Below are 13,229 nucleotides of genomic sequence, written 5' to 3' on the forward strand. Positions count from 1 at the left end.
CATCAGCATCACCTAGGTACTTGTTAGAAATACAAGTTCTTGGGCCTCACCTCAAATCTAATGAATGAGATATTATGGGAGTGGGTCCCAGTGATATTTTAATACGCACTTCTGAAGATTCAAATGCACTCTAGTCTGAAAACCACTGCCTTAAGGTTTCTTTTTGCTTTGGTCTAAAGCTAGACAGGGAACTGCCCCCCACTTCTCTTAACAGGCATCCCAACTTTTAACTAATCTTCAACAGTGGGATTAGTATGTCATTTCTAACAGGCATAAACTGGGAATATTTGGCCTGCACCCTGTCAATTTCTAAAGAATTGAGATTTGCCCCTCTACTAATTCAGATCTATCTAACTAGAGTCTCATCCAGCAACCTTTCCCTCAATGGACAACGTAGACTGCTTGGCCCTTCTCCTAGTCTAGGTGTTAGCTATGGGAATTCCTGAGTTTTCTGACATGTGGAAGGCACCCTTCTTTCACTTCCAGTACTGACAATTTTTTTTTCTTACTTGAATCAAAGGCAATTTTATTCTCTTTGATTTACACTCCATGTTTTTCAGTAAAGATACTTGAAGTAGTTTATAAAAACTGGCATGCAGTAATTCAGAAAAATAGAAAATCAGGATCAAAGGAAGAAACATATACAAACCATATGCATGTATCTGTTGTATAAGGCAGCCTTTGAGAACAGTATAAATTAGTATTACTATTCACAAACTTTTTTTCCAGATAAAGTTTGACAAAAATTTAAATGTAGATGAATTCCAGAGAAGTAAATTGAGGTTTTTATAAACTGGTGCAGTGGAAAGAATATGTGGCACTTTGGAGTCATACACCTTTGTTCAAATCACAGCACTTTACTGGCATTTTAGCTTAAAAAAAATCATTATCTGTAAGCTATGAATACAGGTAAGATTGGTAATTAACTACATGTGATTTATGGGCACTGGGCAGGTGTATTTACTCCCCTTGCCTCCTCTTCCCTGTGGCCCCACCATGCCTAGAAGTCTTTTCCCTTACCAAGTGCAAGTGCAGGAATTTTATTATTAAAAAATGATTTTGTTCATTTAATGAACATTTAAATTGAACAAAGTATTTATCATCATCCTCACCCTCTAATCTGAACAAATTCAGGGAAGATATATTAAGTAAATTATTTTTGTGTTTACTTTCCTTCATGAAGGATGGGGATATGAACACAAACCCTATGACTCTGCCCATCAAAAACAGTTTTCCTTAACAGGCAAGGATTTTCGACAGGAAGTCCCCGGATTACAAATGAGTCCCGTTCCTAAGTCTGTCTTTAAGTTGAATTTGTATGTAAGTTGGAACAGTTAGATATGGCTCATATCTAACATCAGTTGGTCAAATGTTCGTCTCAGTATATAGTGTACCTTTCTATGCATAAAAAAACATTAAAGAAACACTTCCAGATACACATATTTAACATAATAATACAGTAATAATAATGTTTTGATGCACATCACAAAAGTGCCCATTTGTTATTACGAACCCCTTGTATGTACCTCGAATTCTGAATAGGCCTTACATGTAAATAGGCTTTGGTTGTGTAATTATGGGCTGTATGTAGTCAGACCTTCATAACCCTGGAATTGTATCTTTTCAATTATCTTAATGGTATTGAATCTTTACCTTTGAAGTTCCAGGTAATTTGTATTTTCTGAGCATGGCAAAGTGCTAATTACAGTTGACTGCTGGAATTCAGCCATAACATATAGGGTGATAAAATGTGTTTATTCCAGACCCAGTAGCAACAGGTAGAAGATGAAGGGGAAGACAGAAGACAGTTACATTGTAAAGTTTAGAAAAGATTACTTGTACCTAAGAATAATCAATTAATTTTCCAAGTTTAGAATCCTGTTAAGGAGACTACGTAGGGTTCTTATGTTAGATGCCTGATCCTGTGCTGTGCAGTATATACACTGCTGTTGTATGATTGTTTTAAATGAGCTCCAGTGGAGTTAAGAAAAAGGAAACGTAAGTGGAAAGATATTACACATCAGGAAGTTCTAATCACATAAAGAAAAAATTCAGGAATGTTTAAGTGCCAATGCATAATCAACAGTCTTCTTCAATTGTTTTTATTACAGTAAGAGGAATTTAACTCTTAATGCATAGAATTTGAAGAAAAAAATTTATATAAGTTTTAAAAAGAGGCCCTTTTGACAATTATTAATATAAATGTGAAATAAGACCCTTCAAACAAATACGAATTTCAGTAACAGTTTACATACAGTAATAATTTATTCTGAAATGTTCATTTAGTTCCTGTCGAGACATGATTCATGTCTCATTAATAAAAGAGCAGCCATCTCACCTCAAATACCAGAATATACAAGTTACAGCATAGCGAAAATTCTACCTACTTTTAGATAAAATTTAGTTCAGGTAAAATAGTTTCATTCAACGTTTTACAGTTACACAGATTTCTTTTCTTTAGCACAAAATTGTATTAATTGTTACAGTGTAGCTATCTATGTGCACATCATGTAACCACAGAACTGTTAATCATTACTTCTGAAACTGAACCATCAGTTTCATTCATGCAGTAAAGCAAAGCAGGCTGGGTAAACTTGTTCATCGGGAACCGTATTACTGTGAACTTCACAGCCACGTGATTAATTATGAAGTTAGATGGACTCACAAGGACTAAACAAGGTTTTTTTCTTTTTTTGCATAAATACCAATTTCTCCCTGATGAACAGTTTATAATCTAGAAATGATAACAGCAATATATCATATCTTCTATCTGTAGTGTTCAGTATTTTAAGACAAGCAATAATTAAAGGATGATGGTATGGGATGCTACTTAAATACATGTAAAACATACTGTACAAATATACTTGGCTTTACCATTTTCTTCCTATCAAGTGTGCCTCCCAAAATAAAACCAGTGAAGACAAAGTATACTATCAAATATGGCTTCCAGAACAAAAACCCTCTAACAAGAATCAAACCTATTTACAAAATTTTTCAGTCTTTTGAAGTTTCCTTTGAAACAAACTTTCTACATAGCTGTTGAATTAACACATAATTTTCTTAGTATCATCATTCCGGCTCTTTTAAACAGATGTCACAAGGTAAGACCCAGAATGGCGCTTAGGACTTTGAGTTCCACTGGATTCTGTGTTGTCAGTTTTTGAATCTCGTTTCTTTGTGTTGTTATTCACTGGTGTCGGGATCTGAGATGGCCGGGCTGAAGTACCATCGGCACTGCTTTTCCTAGGGCTTGGGTTGTAATTAAAAGGAGTCACTCTGGCAGCAACGGTCCCACTAGGTGAACTGTGTTTGCTTGAGCTGCTAGAACTGAATGGGGTACGCTCAGCTATAGAGCTTTCACTATTCTCTGGTGCAGGGACAGCATTACTTTGTCCCAGTTTTGCCTCAGTTCCTTTTTGGTCTGGGCTGTCTACCTGAATAAAAGAGTTCCGGCGGTTTTCCAAACCCACAGTGCGTACAGCAGCACTGCCATTACCCACATTTTGATGTCCCTGATAATCTTTTGAATCTTTAACGTCTGAGTTTCCTTTTTCTGTAACACTGTCAATCACTGGAGGAGTGTTTCCTGTGGGAGATCTTCCGGATCTAGGATTGTTAATGGGACAGTCCTCAATTCTTACCCAAACATCTTCTGTTTTAGAAACAGCAGGTGCCATTTGATAAATTAGAGTCTTTGATTCAGCACCATTTGTAGCACCTGAGGAAGTGGTCTGAGAAGTACTATTTGTGGGAGAAATTTCACTTTCTTTTATTTTTCTCCATGTTCCTTTTGTGGGTACTTGGTTTTCTTTAGTTTGCTTGGTTGCTGAAATAGAGTTCACAAGTTTTTCATCCTCACTTTTTGCTTTTTCACTGGATTCTGATGAAGCAGAAAGAATTGAGGATGAACTTCCAGTTCTTCTCCAAGTGCTTACGCGAGGAAGGGATGATGAATGTTTGCTGTGCTCACGTTTCCAGGTTCCTGATCTATTGATTGGAAGTCTGGAAGGACTTTCAGAATGGGAGCGTGCTATATCATGGCGCTTTGCTGGCCTTCCATCATTATACTCTACAGTAAGACTGAGATTAGGTGGGAGTTTTCGCCATCCACCAGGCTGAACAGACGAATGTGTGGATAGAGACATATCAGGAAGGGAAGGACTTAAAACTGGAGTCTGTGCCTGAGACCTAGTGGGAGAATTTGGTCTAGAAGATGGAGAAAGAGATTCAAATGAAGCAGATTCCTCCAGTTTTCTCCTTAGGGTTGGGCTTGGAGCTTCTTTGATGAAGGTTGACTGGCGTACTAATACAGGTCTCTCTGATCTATCAGATTCACTTCCACTAGATTTAGTAGAAGACATTCTAGAAAGTTCTACCTTTTTATTGGCTCCATTGCTATTATTCATCTGATTTAGCCCTTTGGACGCAGACTCACTTCTTGGGATACTACTGCCATTCTTGGGAAATCCTGTTTGTTTGGTAAGGTTCTGTTGGCTCATTTGTCTACCTGGGGATGTATATGACATTTTCCCAGAACCTGAAGACTTAGTTGAAGCAGTACTAGGGGATGACGTCCTTGGCAGCTGAGATAATTTATTAGGAGGACTTACTCCGTTTCTACCAGGAGAAATTGAGTTTCGCCCTGGAGACTGCATAGGTCTACTTAATGGTTGCTGGGCGGGTCTTGAAGGGGTGGAATCTCTAGATCCTGATCTAGAAGGTCCTTTATTTGACCCACTTGGTTGGGATGTCTGCCTGGTAACAGGGCTTAATTCTGACTTTACTGATGGCTTGGCTCCTCTAGGAGAAGTGGTGGCTGTCTGACTTTCACTAGGACTTTTGGAGGCTGGAGTCTTAAGGGGTGGGCCTTTTTTAGAAACAGGACTTGTACTTGAAGAGCTATTTCGAACTCCTGGAATATGAATCATCGTCCTACCTCGAGAAATTGAGGGCATGTTTGTTTGAAGGGGCTGTTTCATTTGGCTTGAAACTTCTGAATTAGATCGAACTTTTCCAGTAATCAAACTTTTATAAACTTTTTTTCCTCCTTTGATTCCTTTATTTTCAGATTCTATCTTTTTAGTTTCCAATGTACTTTTCTCCCCAGGTTTTAGAATTCGTGGGCCTTTATTACTTGTAAAGGGTTTTTCCTCTTGATCAGGTGTAAGATGAAATGGTGATCCCAGTGAGATTCCTGATTTCAGCGAAAGGATAGAATCTGAATCAGATGAAGCTTGTCTAGATAAACAAGCAGCAGCAGCAGCTTGATGTAAACTACTCACTATGGAATTTGCACCTTCCTGAATAGCTTTCCAATCAAAATTTTCTGAATCAGGGGATAAACCATGTTCTGAATCTGGTCTCTGTGTATCTTTCAAATCAAGTGTCAAATCTTCTGCTAATATACCACCCATATTTCTGGGGCTATGCTTTTCATTATCACCCTTGAGTCTTGAAGGCTTTTTCTTTTTTGGCATGGCAGAACTTATACATTCCTGTAAAAGGTCATCTTCAGAATCAATACTAAGAGAACTGAGAGAACTGTTTCTTGAGAAACAAACAGGGGTATCTTCAACGTGAAACGATTTAGGTGCATAACCTGATGCCTGAGGTTTACTAGGTTCTCCCTGTGAGTCAGGGGGCTCAGTCTCTTTGATAGGTTCATTTTCTTTGTTGTTGTTGTTTTCTTGGTCAATGTCACTGAGAGAACTCAGGGAAGAATTACGAGAAAAGCAAACCGGAGTATTTTCAATAGCAAAATTCTGTAATTTTTCATCGGTGGCTGCCCCTCTGTCTGGTAGGTCTTTGGATGACTGGGGGAAAGTGGACTGCTTCTGCAGTACGGGCTTAGACTGACCTCGATTTATTGGCTGTTTTGTAACAGCCTGTGTCTTATTCGCTGATTGTTGGTTTGAAGTTAGTTCTGTGTGGCTGGTAACTTTAGCTTCTGATTCCTTATTTTCTTTCCCCTTTCTTAATTCAGCCTTTTCTCTGGAAAGGTCAACATCATCATCATCAAAATCTAGAGAACTCAAAGAATCATTTCGTGAAAAGCAGTAAGGAGTTCCTTCAATAGGTGTGTAATGATGAGGTGAATCAAAAGTAAAACTTCCTCTAACTCGATCTTCATTATTTGGCAGCTTATCATTGAAGTCCTTGGAATTATTTTTCAAGTTCTGTTTCTTTGAATCTTTGTTGTCTGAGAAAGTTCTTTCAGCATTCAAATTATTTTTTGTATCTGTATTTTTTCTTACACGTGTCCTATATTCAGTATTTTGTGGTATAGGTTTTACTGGTGAAGTAGGTTTCTTTTTCTTACCATCTGATTGGTTTTCGTTGGTTCCAGATGAAGATGCAGATGCTTGTTGGACCTGGTCCATTATCTTTTTCACACGGAAAGGCTTGTGACTTTTTCCTTTGGGCATAGCAGAATTAATGCATTCTGCAAGAATATCACCTTCCTCTGTCTTACTGTCATCCAATTCAGGTATAGTTATAGATGAAGTTTTTCCTCTTTGAGCCTCATCTGTACTTCTGCCCTCTGTAGGAATAGTATCTCGTTTTTCAAATTCACCTGACTGTGCCCCTGCTCTAACCCCTTCTCCAGCAGCTAATTCATCTGGAGGGGATTCTATTGTTAGATCATTTAGAGATGCAGCTGTGGAGAAGTTTATAGGTGTCCCTTCTACACAATACACCCGTGGCATCACATGCTTTTGTGCTTGTAACCTGTTTTGTGATGGTAGAAGTTTGTACACAGGCAGCTGACTTGGTTTCCTTGCCACAGGTGGAGGTACTTTTGAAGCAGTCTGGGCTGGCTTTTTGTTTTTGCGTGATGAGTTTGTTGGCATGGCAGAAATAATACATTCTTCTAATATTTCAATATCATCATCATCTGAATCATCCAATATATCTTTTTCAGAGTCAACAGGTTTTTCTGCCTCTTTTTCCTGGTTTTCATTTGATTCTTCAGGCTGCTCAGATTCTGTTTCATTCCCATTGTCATTTTCCTGAACTGGAGGCATTATTCTTAATTCCACATCTTTCTGTATAAATGGCTCATCAAGGCTCAGAGCACTCAGGCTAGATGAACAAGAAAATCCATCTGGAGTACTTTCTGTGGCAAAATGTAACAAAGTATCAGCATCTGGGAGAACCTGGACCCTCTGAACTGCAGCATTTACAGCAGCTTGCTTAGGTCCACTCTCTCTCTTTTCAGCATTAGATACTTTATTTTTAGATGCCTCTCGCTTAGTCTGAACTGTTTGAGGAGGAGGAGGAGGGGTTTTACTTCTGCTTGGTGGCATGGTTTGTCCAGGGCTATCTGGAAGGTCACTGGGGCTTATAATGCCACTTATCATTCCACTGCAGGGTTCACTCTGAACAGAGCTAGCAATTGAACGACTCTCAAAACTATCAAGCGAACTGACAGAAGTACATCTGCTAAACATGAGTGGAGTCTCCTGAACATAGTGCTCTGGTGGACTTTTAGGTGTCTGAGCACCACTCTTTGATGGAGATTTGGCCCCAGAAGAAAATTCAACAGCCTTGTGCCTGGCTGATTCTGAAGAAGATAAACCAGAAGCCTGGAGTCTGTTGGATTTGGTCCGAATGTGCTGAGACACTGCTGGAACTTCACTTACAGTTTCCTCATTTGATCTAGTTCCACCGTTTTCTTTTAGTTCTGCTATTTGCAGAGTATTAGCTGAATCTGTTTCCTGTGTTGTCTGATCACATCCTATTTCATCTTCAGCTGATGACAAAGATGATAATGAACTACACCTTGAAAAACATATTGGGGTATCTTCTACACAGTAAGTCTGTATTGTTTCTTGGTTGATAGAGGGAACTTTGCAAGAGGCAGCTTTTTGGGTCTGACCACTTCTAGTCTGTGCTGAACTTGGATGAAGGTGATTTTGCCTCTTGGCATTAGATGAAGGTGTGGATGCATTCTCACTGCCCGAAGAGATGTGGTCAGTTTTAGTGCTTTGTCCAGATGAACTCTTTGAGAATGAAAACGATGGTTTCTGTGAGGGTGGGATATCTGTGGCGTATTTTAAACTATAATCAATAGGTTGATCCACATGATGTTTTTCTTCATTATACTTTATACTATAATTTGTTGGTCTCTCTTCTTCTTCATGCTGCTCTTCCTCAGAGTAACGTTCGCTATAGTTGGTTGGCTTATCATCTTCATAATCATCTTCCTGACACAAAGACTGGTTTACGTTTTGATTAATTCCATGATTAGAACCCACTCGATTAGTTTCTGAACCGTTTGGTCCCCTTGACCTATATGGGGAAACACATTCTTGCTGTCCAAAATGTGGCTGGAACTTGAGGTGTTTATCATCAGTGCTCTCATTATACACGGGAAAAGTTGTGCTTTGACTCCTTGATTGTCTTTGCTCACTTTGTTTTATTTCATCTTCTATTATGTGTTTGGGTCTTGCCCATCTTTCATTCTGTGACGGACTTTGCCTTCCAGAGTTCAACTGTTCATCTGAATATTTAAGACTATAATTTATTGGTGTATCTAGTTCTCCATCATTATCATCCATATGATTTGCACTATGTATTTTATGGGCTAGGTCGGCTGGATATTGACCATAACTGCAAAATTTACTTTCATCATCTTCAGAATAGGATTCAACTGAGGGTTTCATTTGACCTCTTTTACCATAACCGTCACTACTACTGACACTATTTAAACTATCATTTGAAGACCTCTTATATTCCAGTTTAGCATAAGGCAGAGGACATGTCCTATTTGAATTTTCTGACTTAGTGAAGTTGTAAGTATTTGAATGTGTGTGGGCAGCAGAGCTTCTTCTCAGTGCATTCCTCTCATCTGGCACACAATGTAATTCAGTGGTGGACTCAGAACTTCTGTCTTCCTGGGGGGTATGAATGGCTGACACTTCCTCCATGACTTTGGCAATCTGGGCTACAGTAGTGGAGATCTGCAAACCTCGCTTTGAAGAGGTTCCTGGATTTTCTGTTGCTGGATGGTAGCTGCCTAGACCAAGTCCTCGCTCTCTCTCCAAACTTCTGTCTTTTTCAGAACGAGAACTATCTAAGCTTCCTCTTGATGAAGAGGAGCTAGGCAACACTGTAGTATTTAAATATGGTGAAAGGACAGTCATGTTTCCAGCATTAAAATTGTCTGACCTATTATCATCATGCCGACTGGCGTCGAAAACATAATCACCATAGAGATTTTGCTTGTGTCTCTGCTTACTACGATGAGATGCCTTGGGACTTAAATTGTCAATATTGTCAAAAGTTTCTGATAAATGCTGAGCATCTAATTCTGCTTCGAGAGCTTTTTGTTTCCTAACATGAAGGGATGGCAAGCTTGAGCCAGGAGACATAATATTGGCATCCTTATACTTTGCAGGTCTATTTGCCATGAGATTCCTTAAAGCTGCAGCACTTCCCATGGCAATCATTTTGTGCTTTGAATGAATGAGGTTCTTGAGCATGCTAACTGCCCCCATGTCCCATAATGCTTCCTGGTCTTTAGGATTTCTTGCTGAGAGATTCCACAAGGTTCCACATGCATTACTGACTATTGTCAAACTGTGAGATTTTAAATGTTGTAATAAGGTTTGCAGGCAGTTGTTATCTCTAAGGATTTGCCTGAAATAGAAATAAGACACCACAAAATTAAGGTCCAAATCTGTGTATATTTACAACAAGTACAATGATATAAAACAAATTTAAATCTAAAGATAACTACTAAAACTTATTAATAGGCATAATATAATTGTATCAAATTATTCTATAAATTCCGAGCATACTAGATCTCCGTTTGCTCTTTCTTTGCCCATTTAATGTTTATTGTTTTAAAATATTTATCTGTCAGACTAAAAGAAGTAAAAGGGTTAATTTTAACCTATTCTGCATTACCTATTCTCACCCAGTAGCTTTAAAAAATTCTTCTTGAGCTGATACACTGACTCTATTCACCTGATGACAGAATTCCCCAATTTAAGGACTACAAATTTATCATGAAAGCTTACGCTGACTAGGGACTCTGTAGTTATTAATCTATAGATGGTGCCACAACATTAACTACTGTGACATCTTGGAAGAGGCAGGTGGAAGAATCGATAGATTTTTATGTTGTCAGGGAGCATACTGAAACCTCCTAGATCAGTAAACCTACTTTTTAAAGTAATCCCTATGTCTCTGGCTGGATTTTGTGATAACGCCATCCCTTACAAGTGCTCTCTGGCAAATTGTGTGTGTAGTTGTTACCTTTAAAAAGAAAGTGAATACAAATTCTTCCAAACATTTAAAGGTAACTTCAAAACAGAAGGGTTGAGAATCAGCATACTGAATCCTGGGACTTAAAAGAACTATAGTTTGTTTCACGCTTGGCAAACTGAAGTCTAGAGACAGCACATTCAGCTTTAGCGGGCTTTAAAATTGACTGGTCAGGGTGTATGGTAACCTTTAAGATGGTAGTATTCTCTCAGCAGTCCAGTAGTTAACTGAGTGCTTCCTGAGTTTAAGGAGTCTTCTTTGCATAGAAGAAAGGGCTATAAGGCTTGTAGTGTGTGCATCAAAAACTTAAAGACACTTACATTCCTTATAGGCTCTTTTACTAAAAGTACCTCCTGGTCTTTTCGAATATGAGAGAGGAACAATACTTGACAAATTTAAAAAAAAAAAAAAAAAAAAAGCTTGTGAAATATATCCATATTTTTACTGGCATAATACAGAGCCCAAGTTTTGCAAATGTGTGCCCTGTAGCTGAGGCGCTCTCTTAGCTTTCACATCTCCAGTAGACTGGATGAATGGCTGTTGCTAAGTGATGGTATCACTACTGATGTTAAGACATCATTAAAAAAATACTCTCTGGATCTACCTATAGGTTTATTTACCTATTTATTTTATAAGCCTTATATTCCTTTATGCCACACTAACAAATAGGAAGGGATTTTATCCTATCTAGTATTTGTGACTTTTATTTTTTCCTCCACTTACAGGCTATACATCTTTCAACTGTCACTAGATTCCCTCATGATACTACGAACCCTTATTTATTAGAATAAATATATTAATGAGTTAAACTAGGAATTAACAGTTATCTTCTCACCATAATAAATATATTTTGGTTTAGAACTTGTGTAACTATACAAAACACTGCTTACAATTAGGTCTTTTTTGAGTGCATAAATTCTACACTAATTCATTTAAAATAATACAAAACTCTGCATATACATACCTGTGGTCCTCATTTGTAGCTATCAAGCTGGACACATTGCGTAGTATCCCACCTCCACTTTCAATAATGGCTAAAGTATTTGTCTGGCTCCGGTAAGTAAGAGTGCCAACCAAAAATGCAAGTGCACCATCTACAGCACATATATCAGCTTTATTCTCAGTGCAATGTGCTGACAAATTCCATAAGGCACTCAATACGCTCTTGAGGGTTGATTCCTATGAAGAAACAAAATACGTGTCATCTAATTAGAGTTGAAATTTGTCTCTCTTAATTTCTACTGAATAAAAATTATATTCTTATCTCCCCTGCTGCCCATTGCTCACTGATAAAGTATTAGGAATTCTCCATTAAAAAAATTAAAAAAAAAACTTTCATAAAATACCAAATGTAATTTAAGCCAGTGATATACCTATAAAACAAACAGAACACAATATTAAACTAATGACATTTATGAACTTCATTCTAATATGGTACACACAAATCTTAGAAGTGCTTATATTACAATATGAAATAGAACTGATACGCATTATGAAAGCATAACATCCAGATAATAGAAACCAGAAAAAACCTCTATACGCCAATATGGAAAGAAATCTAAGAATTGTTAATGAAAAAAGGAAGTTGCAGAACAGTATGTATAATATTCTGTTTGTATAAAAAAACACACATATACCTACATGTGTTTGATTCAAAAGTAACAACATACCTTACTAAAAAGAAGAAAGTAAAAAAATAAGAAGAAAGTATACTGGAAAACTCCAATTTCTTAAAATTCCCAAAGAAACAAAGTAACTTCAAAAAATAGAATTCCCTAAAATACAGTATCATAGTAAACTGCCAAATTTTAATTGCCAAAGAAACACTCTGAGCGTAGTTAATGGTATTTGGTCAAGAATTGCTATGATCCTAATGTCAGCCTTTCTTCTTACTACATATCAGTCAAGGAACAAACATGCATTAAAAATCTCCTCCGTGTCTATCACAATTAGGGGCACACTAGAGGATACAAACACAGCAAACTGATACCTGCTTTGAAGGTAATAACAATTTACCTAGGGGTGAAAAATACAAAAACACAGATGAAACCAAGTGTTCTAAAGGAAAGATTATTGCAGGTGGAATTTAATCAAACAAAATATTTCATGGAGGAGAGCAGCTCTGTACATTCAAAGAAGAGGGAAGACAGTCACTCCTGACAGAGGAAGTAGAATGAGCAATGGCATGGAAGTGGGATTCAGCAAGGGAGGGCTGATGAACAGGAAGACACAGGAGAGAACAAAGTCCATGATGGGGAACAGTGGGAACTAAGGGCAGAAAGGTAAAGGAAGGCCTTGGATGCCACGGCAAACATTTTGTGCCTGTTGTTGCTGTTGTTAGGTCCCATCGAGTTGGTTCCTGGCTTTTGATTTCCCGACTGCTGCTTCCATGGGTGTTGAGTGTGGATCCAAGTAAAATGAAATCCTTGACAACTTCAATCTTTTCTCCATTTATCATGATGATGCTTATTGGTCTAGTTGTGAGGATTTTTGTTTTCTTTATGTTGAGGTGTAATCCACACTGATGGCTGTGGTCTTTGATCTTCATCTGTAAGTGCTTCAAGTCTTCTTCACTTTCAGCAAGCAAGGTTGTGTCATCTGCATAACACAGGTTGTTAATGAGTCCTCCTCCAATCCTGATGCCCTGTTCTTCTTTATATAGTCCAGTTTTTCGGATTATTTGCTCAGCATACAGATTGAACAGGTATGGTGAAAGGATACAACCCTGATACACACCTTTCCTGACCTTAAACCATGCAGTATCCCCTTGTTCTTCCTGAACAACTGCCTCTTGATCTGTACAGATTCTTCATGAGCACAATTAAGTGTTCTGGAATTTCCATTCTTTGCAATGTTATCCAATATTTGTTATGATCCACACAGTCGAATGCCTTTGCATAGTCAATAAAACACAGGTAAACATCTTTCTGGTATTCTCTGCTTTCAGCCAGGATCCA

The 13,229-nt window shown here is 38.0% G+C and overlaps 1 protein-coding gene across 6 annotated transcripts in view; it reads right to left on the bottom strand.

Annotated features, from left to right (window-relative positions):
* Nucleotides 1–1,408: 1,408 nt before the first annotated feature.
* Nucleotides 1,409–13,229, bottom strand: part of APC (APC regulator of WNT signaling pathway) — a 152,217-nt gene continuing 140,396 nt past the window's right edge. For 3 of the 6 annotated variants that reach the window (XM_023731973.1, XM_023731975.1, XM_023731971.1), the window contains 2 exons: nucleotides 11,237–11,451; nucleotides 1,409–9,642 (listed from right to left, as the gene is read on the bottom strand). In XM_023731973.1, coding sequence (XP_023587741.1) covers nucleotides 3,084–9,642; nucleotides 11,237–11,451 — 6,774 coding nt within the window. In that variant the 3' untranslated portion in view covers nucleotides 1,409–3,083. The remainder of the gene's footprint in view (nucleotides 9,643–11,236; nucleotides 11,452–13,229) is intronic. The other 3 variants (XM_023731972.1, XM_023731974.1, XM_023731976.1) reach the window with 2 other exon arrangements.

This window comes from Trichechus manatus, unplaced genomic scaffold (genome assembly GCF_000243295.1).
Source record: "Trichechus manatus latirostris isolate Lorelei unplaced genomic scaffold, TriManLat1.0 scaffold00047, whole genome shotgun sequence".
Lineage (NCBI taxonomy): Eukaryota > Metazoa > Chordata > Mammalia > Sirenia > Trichechidae > Trichechus > Trichechus manatus.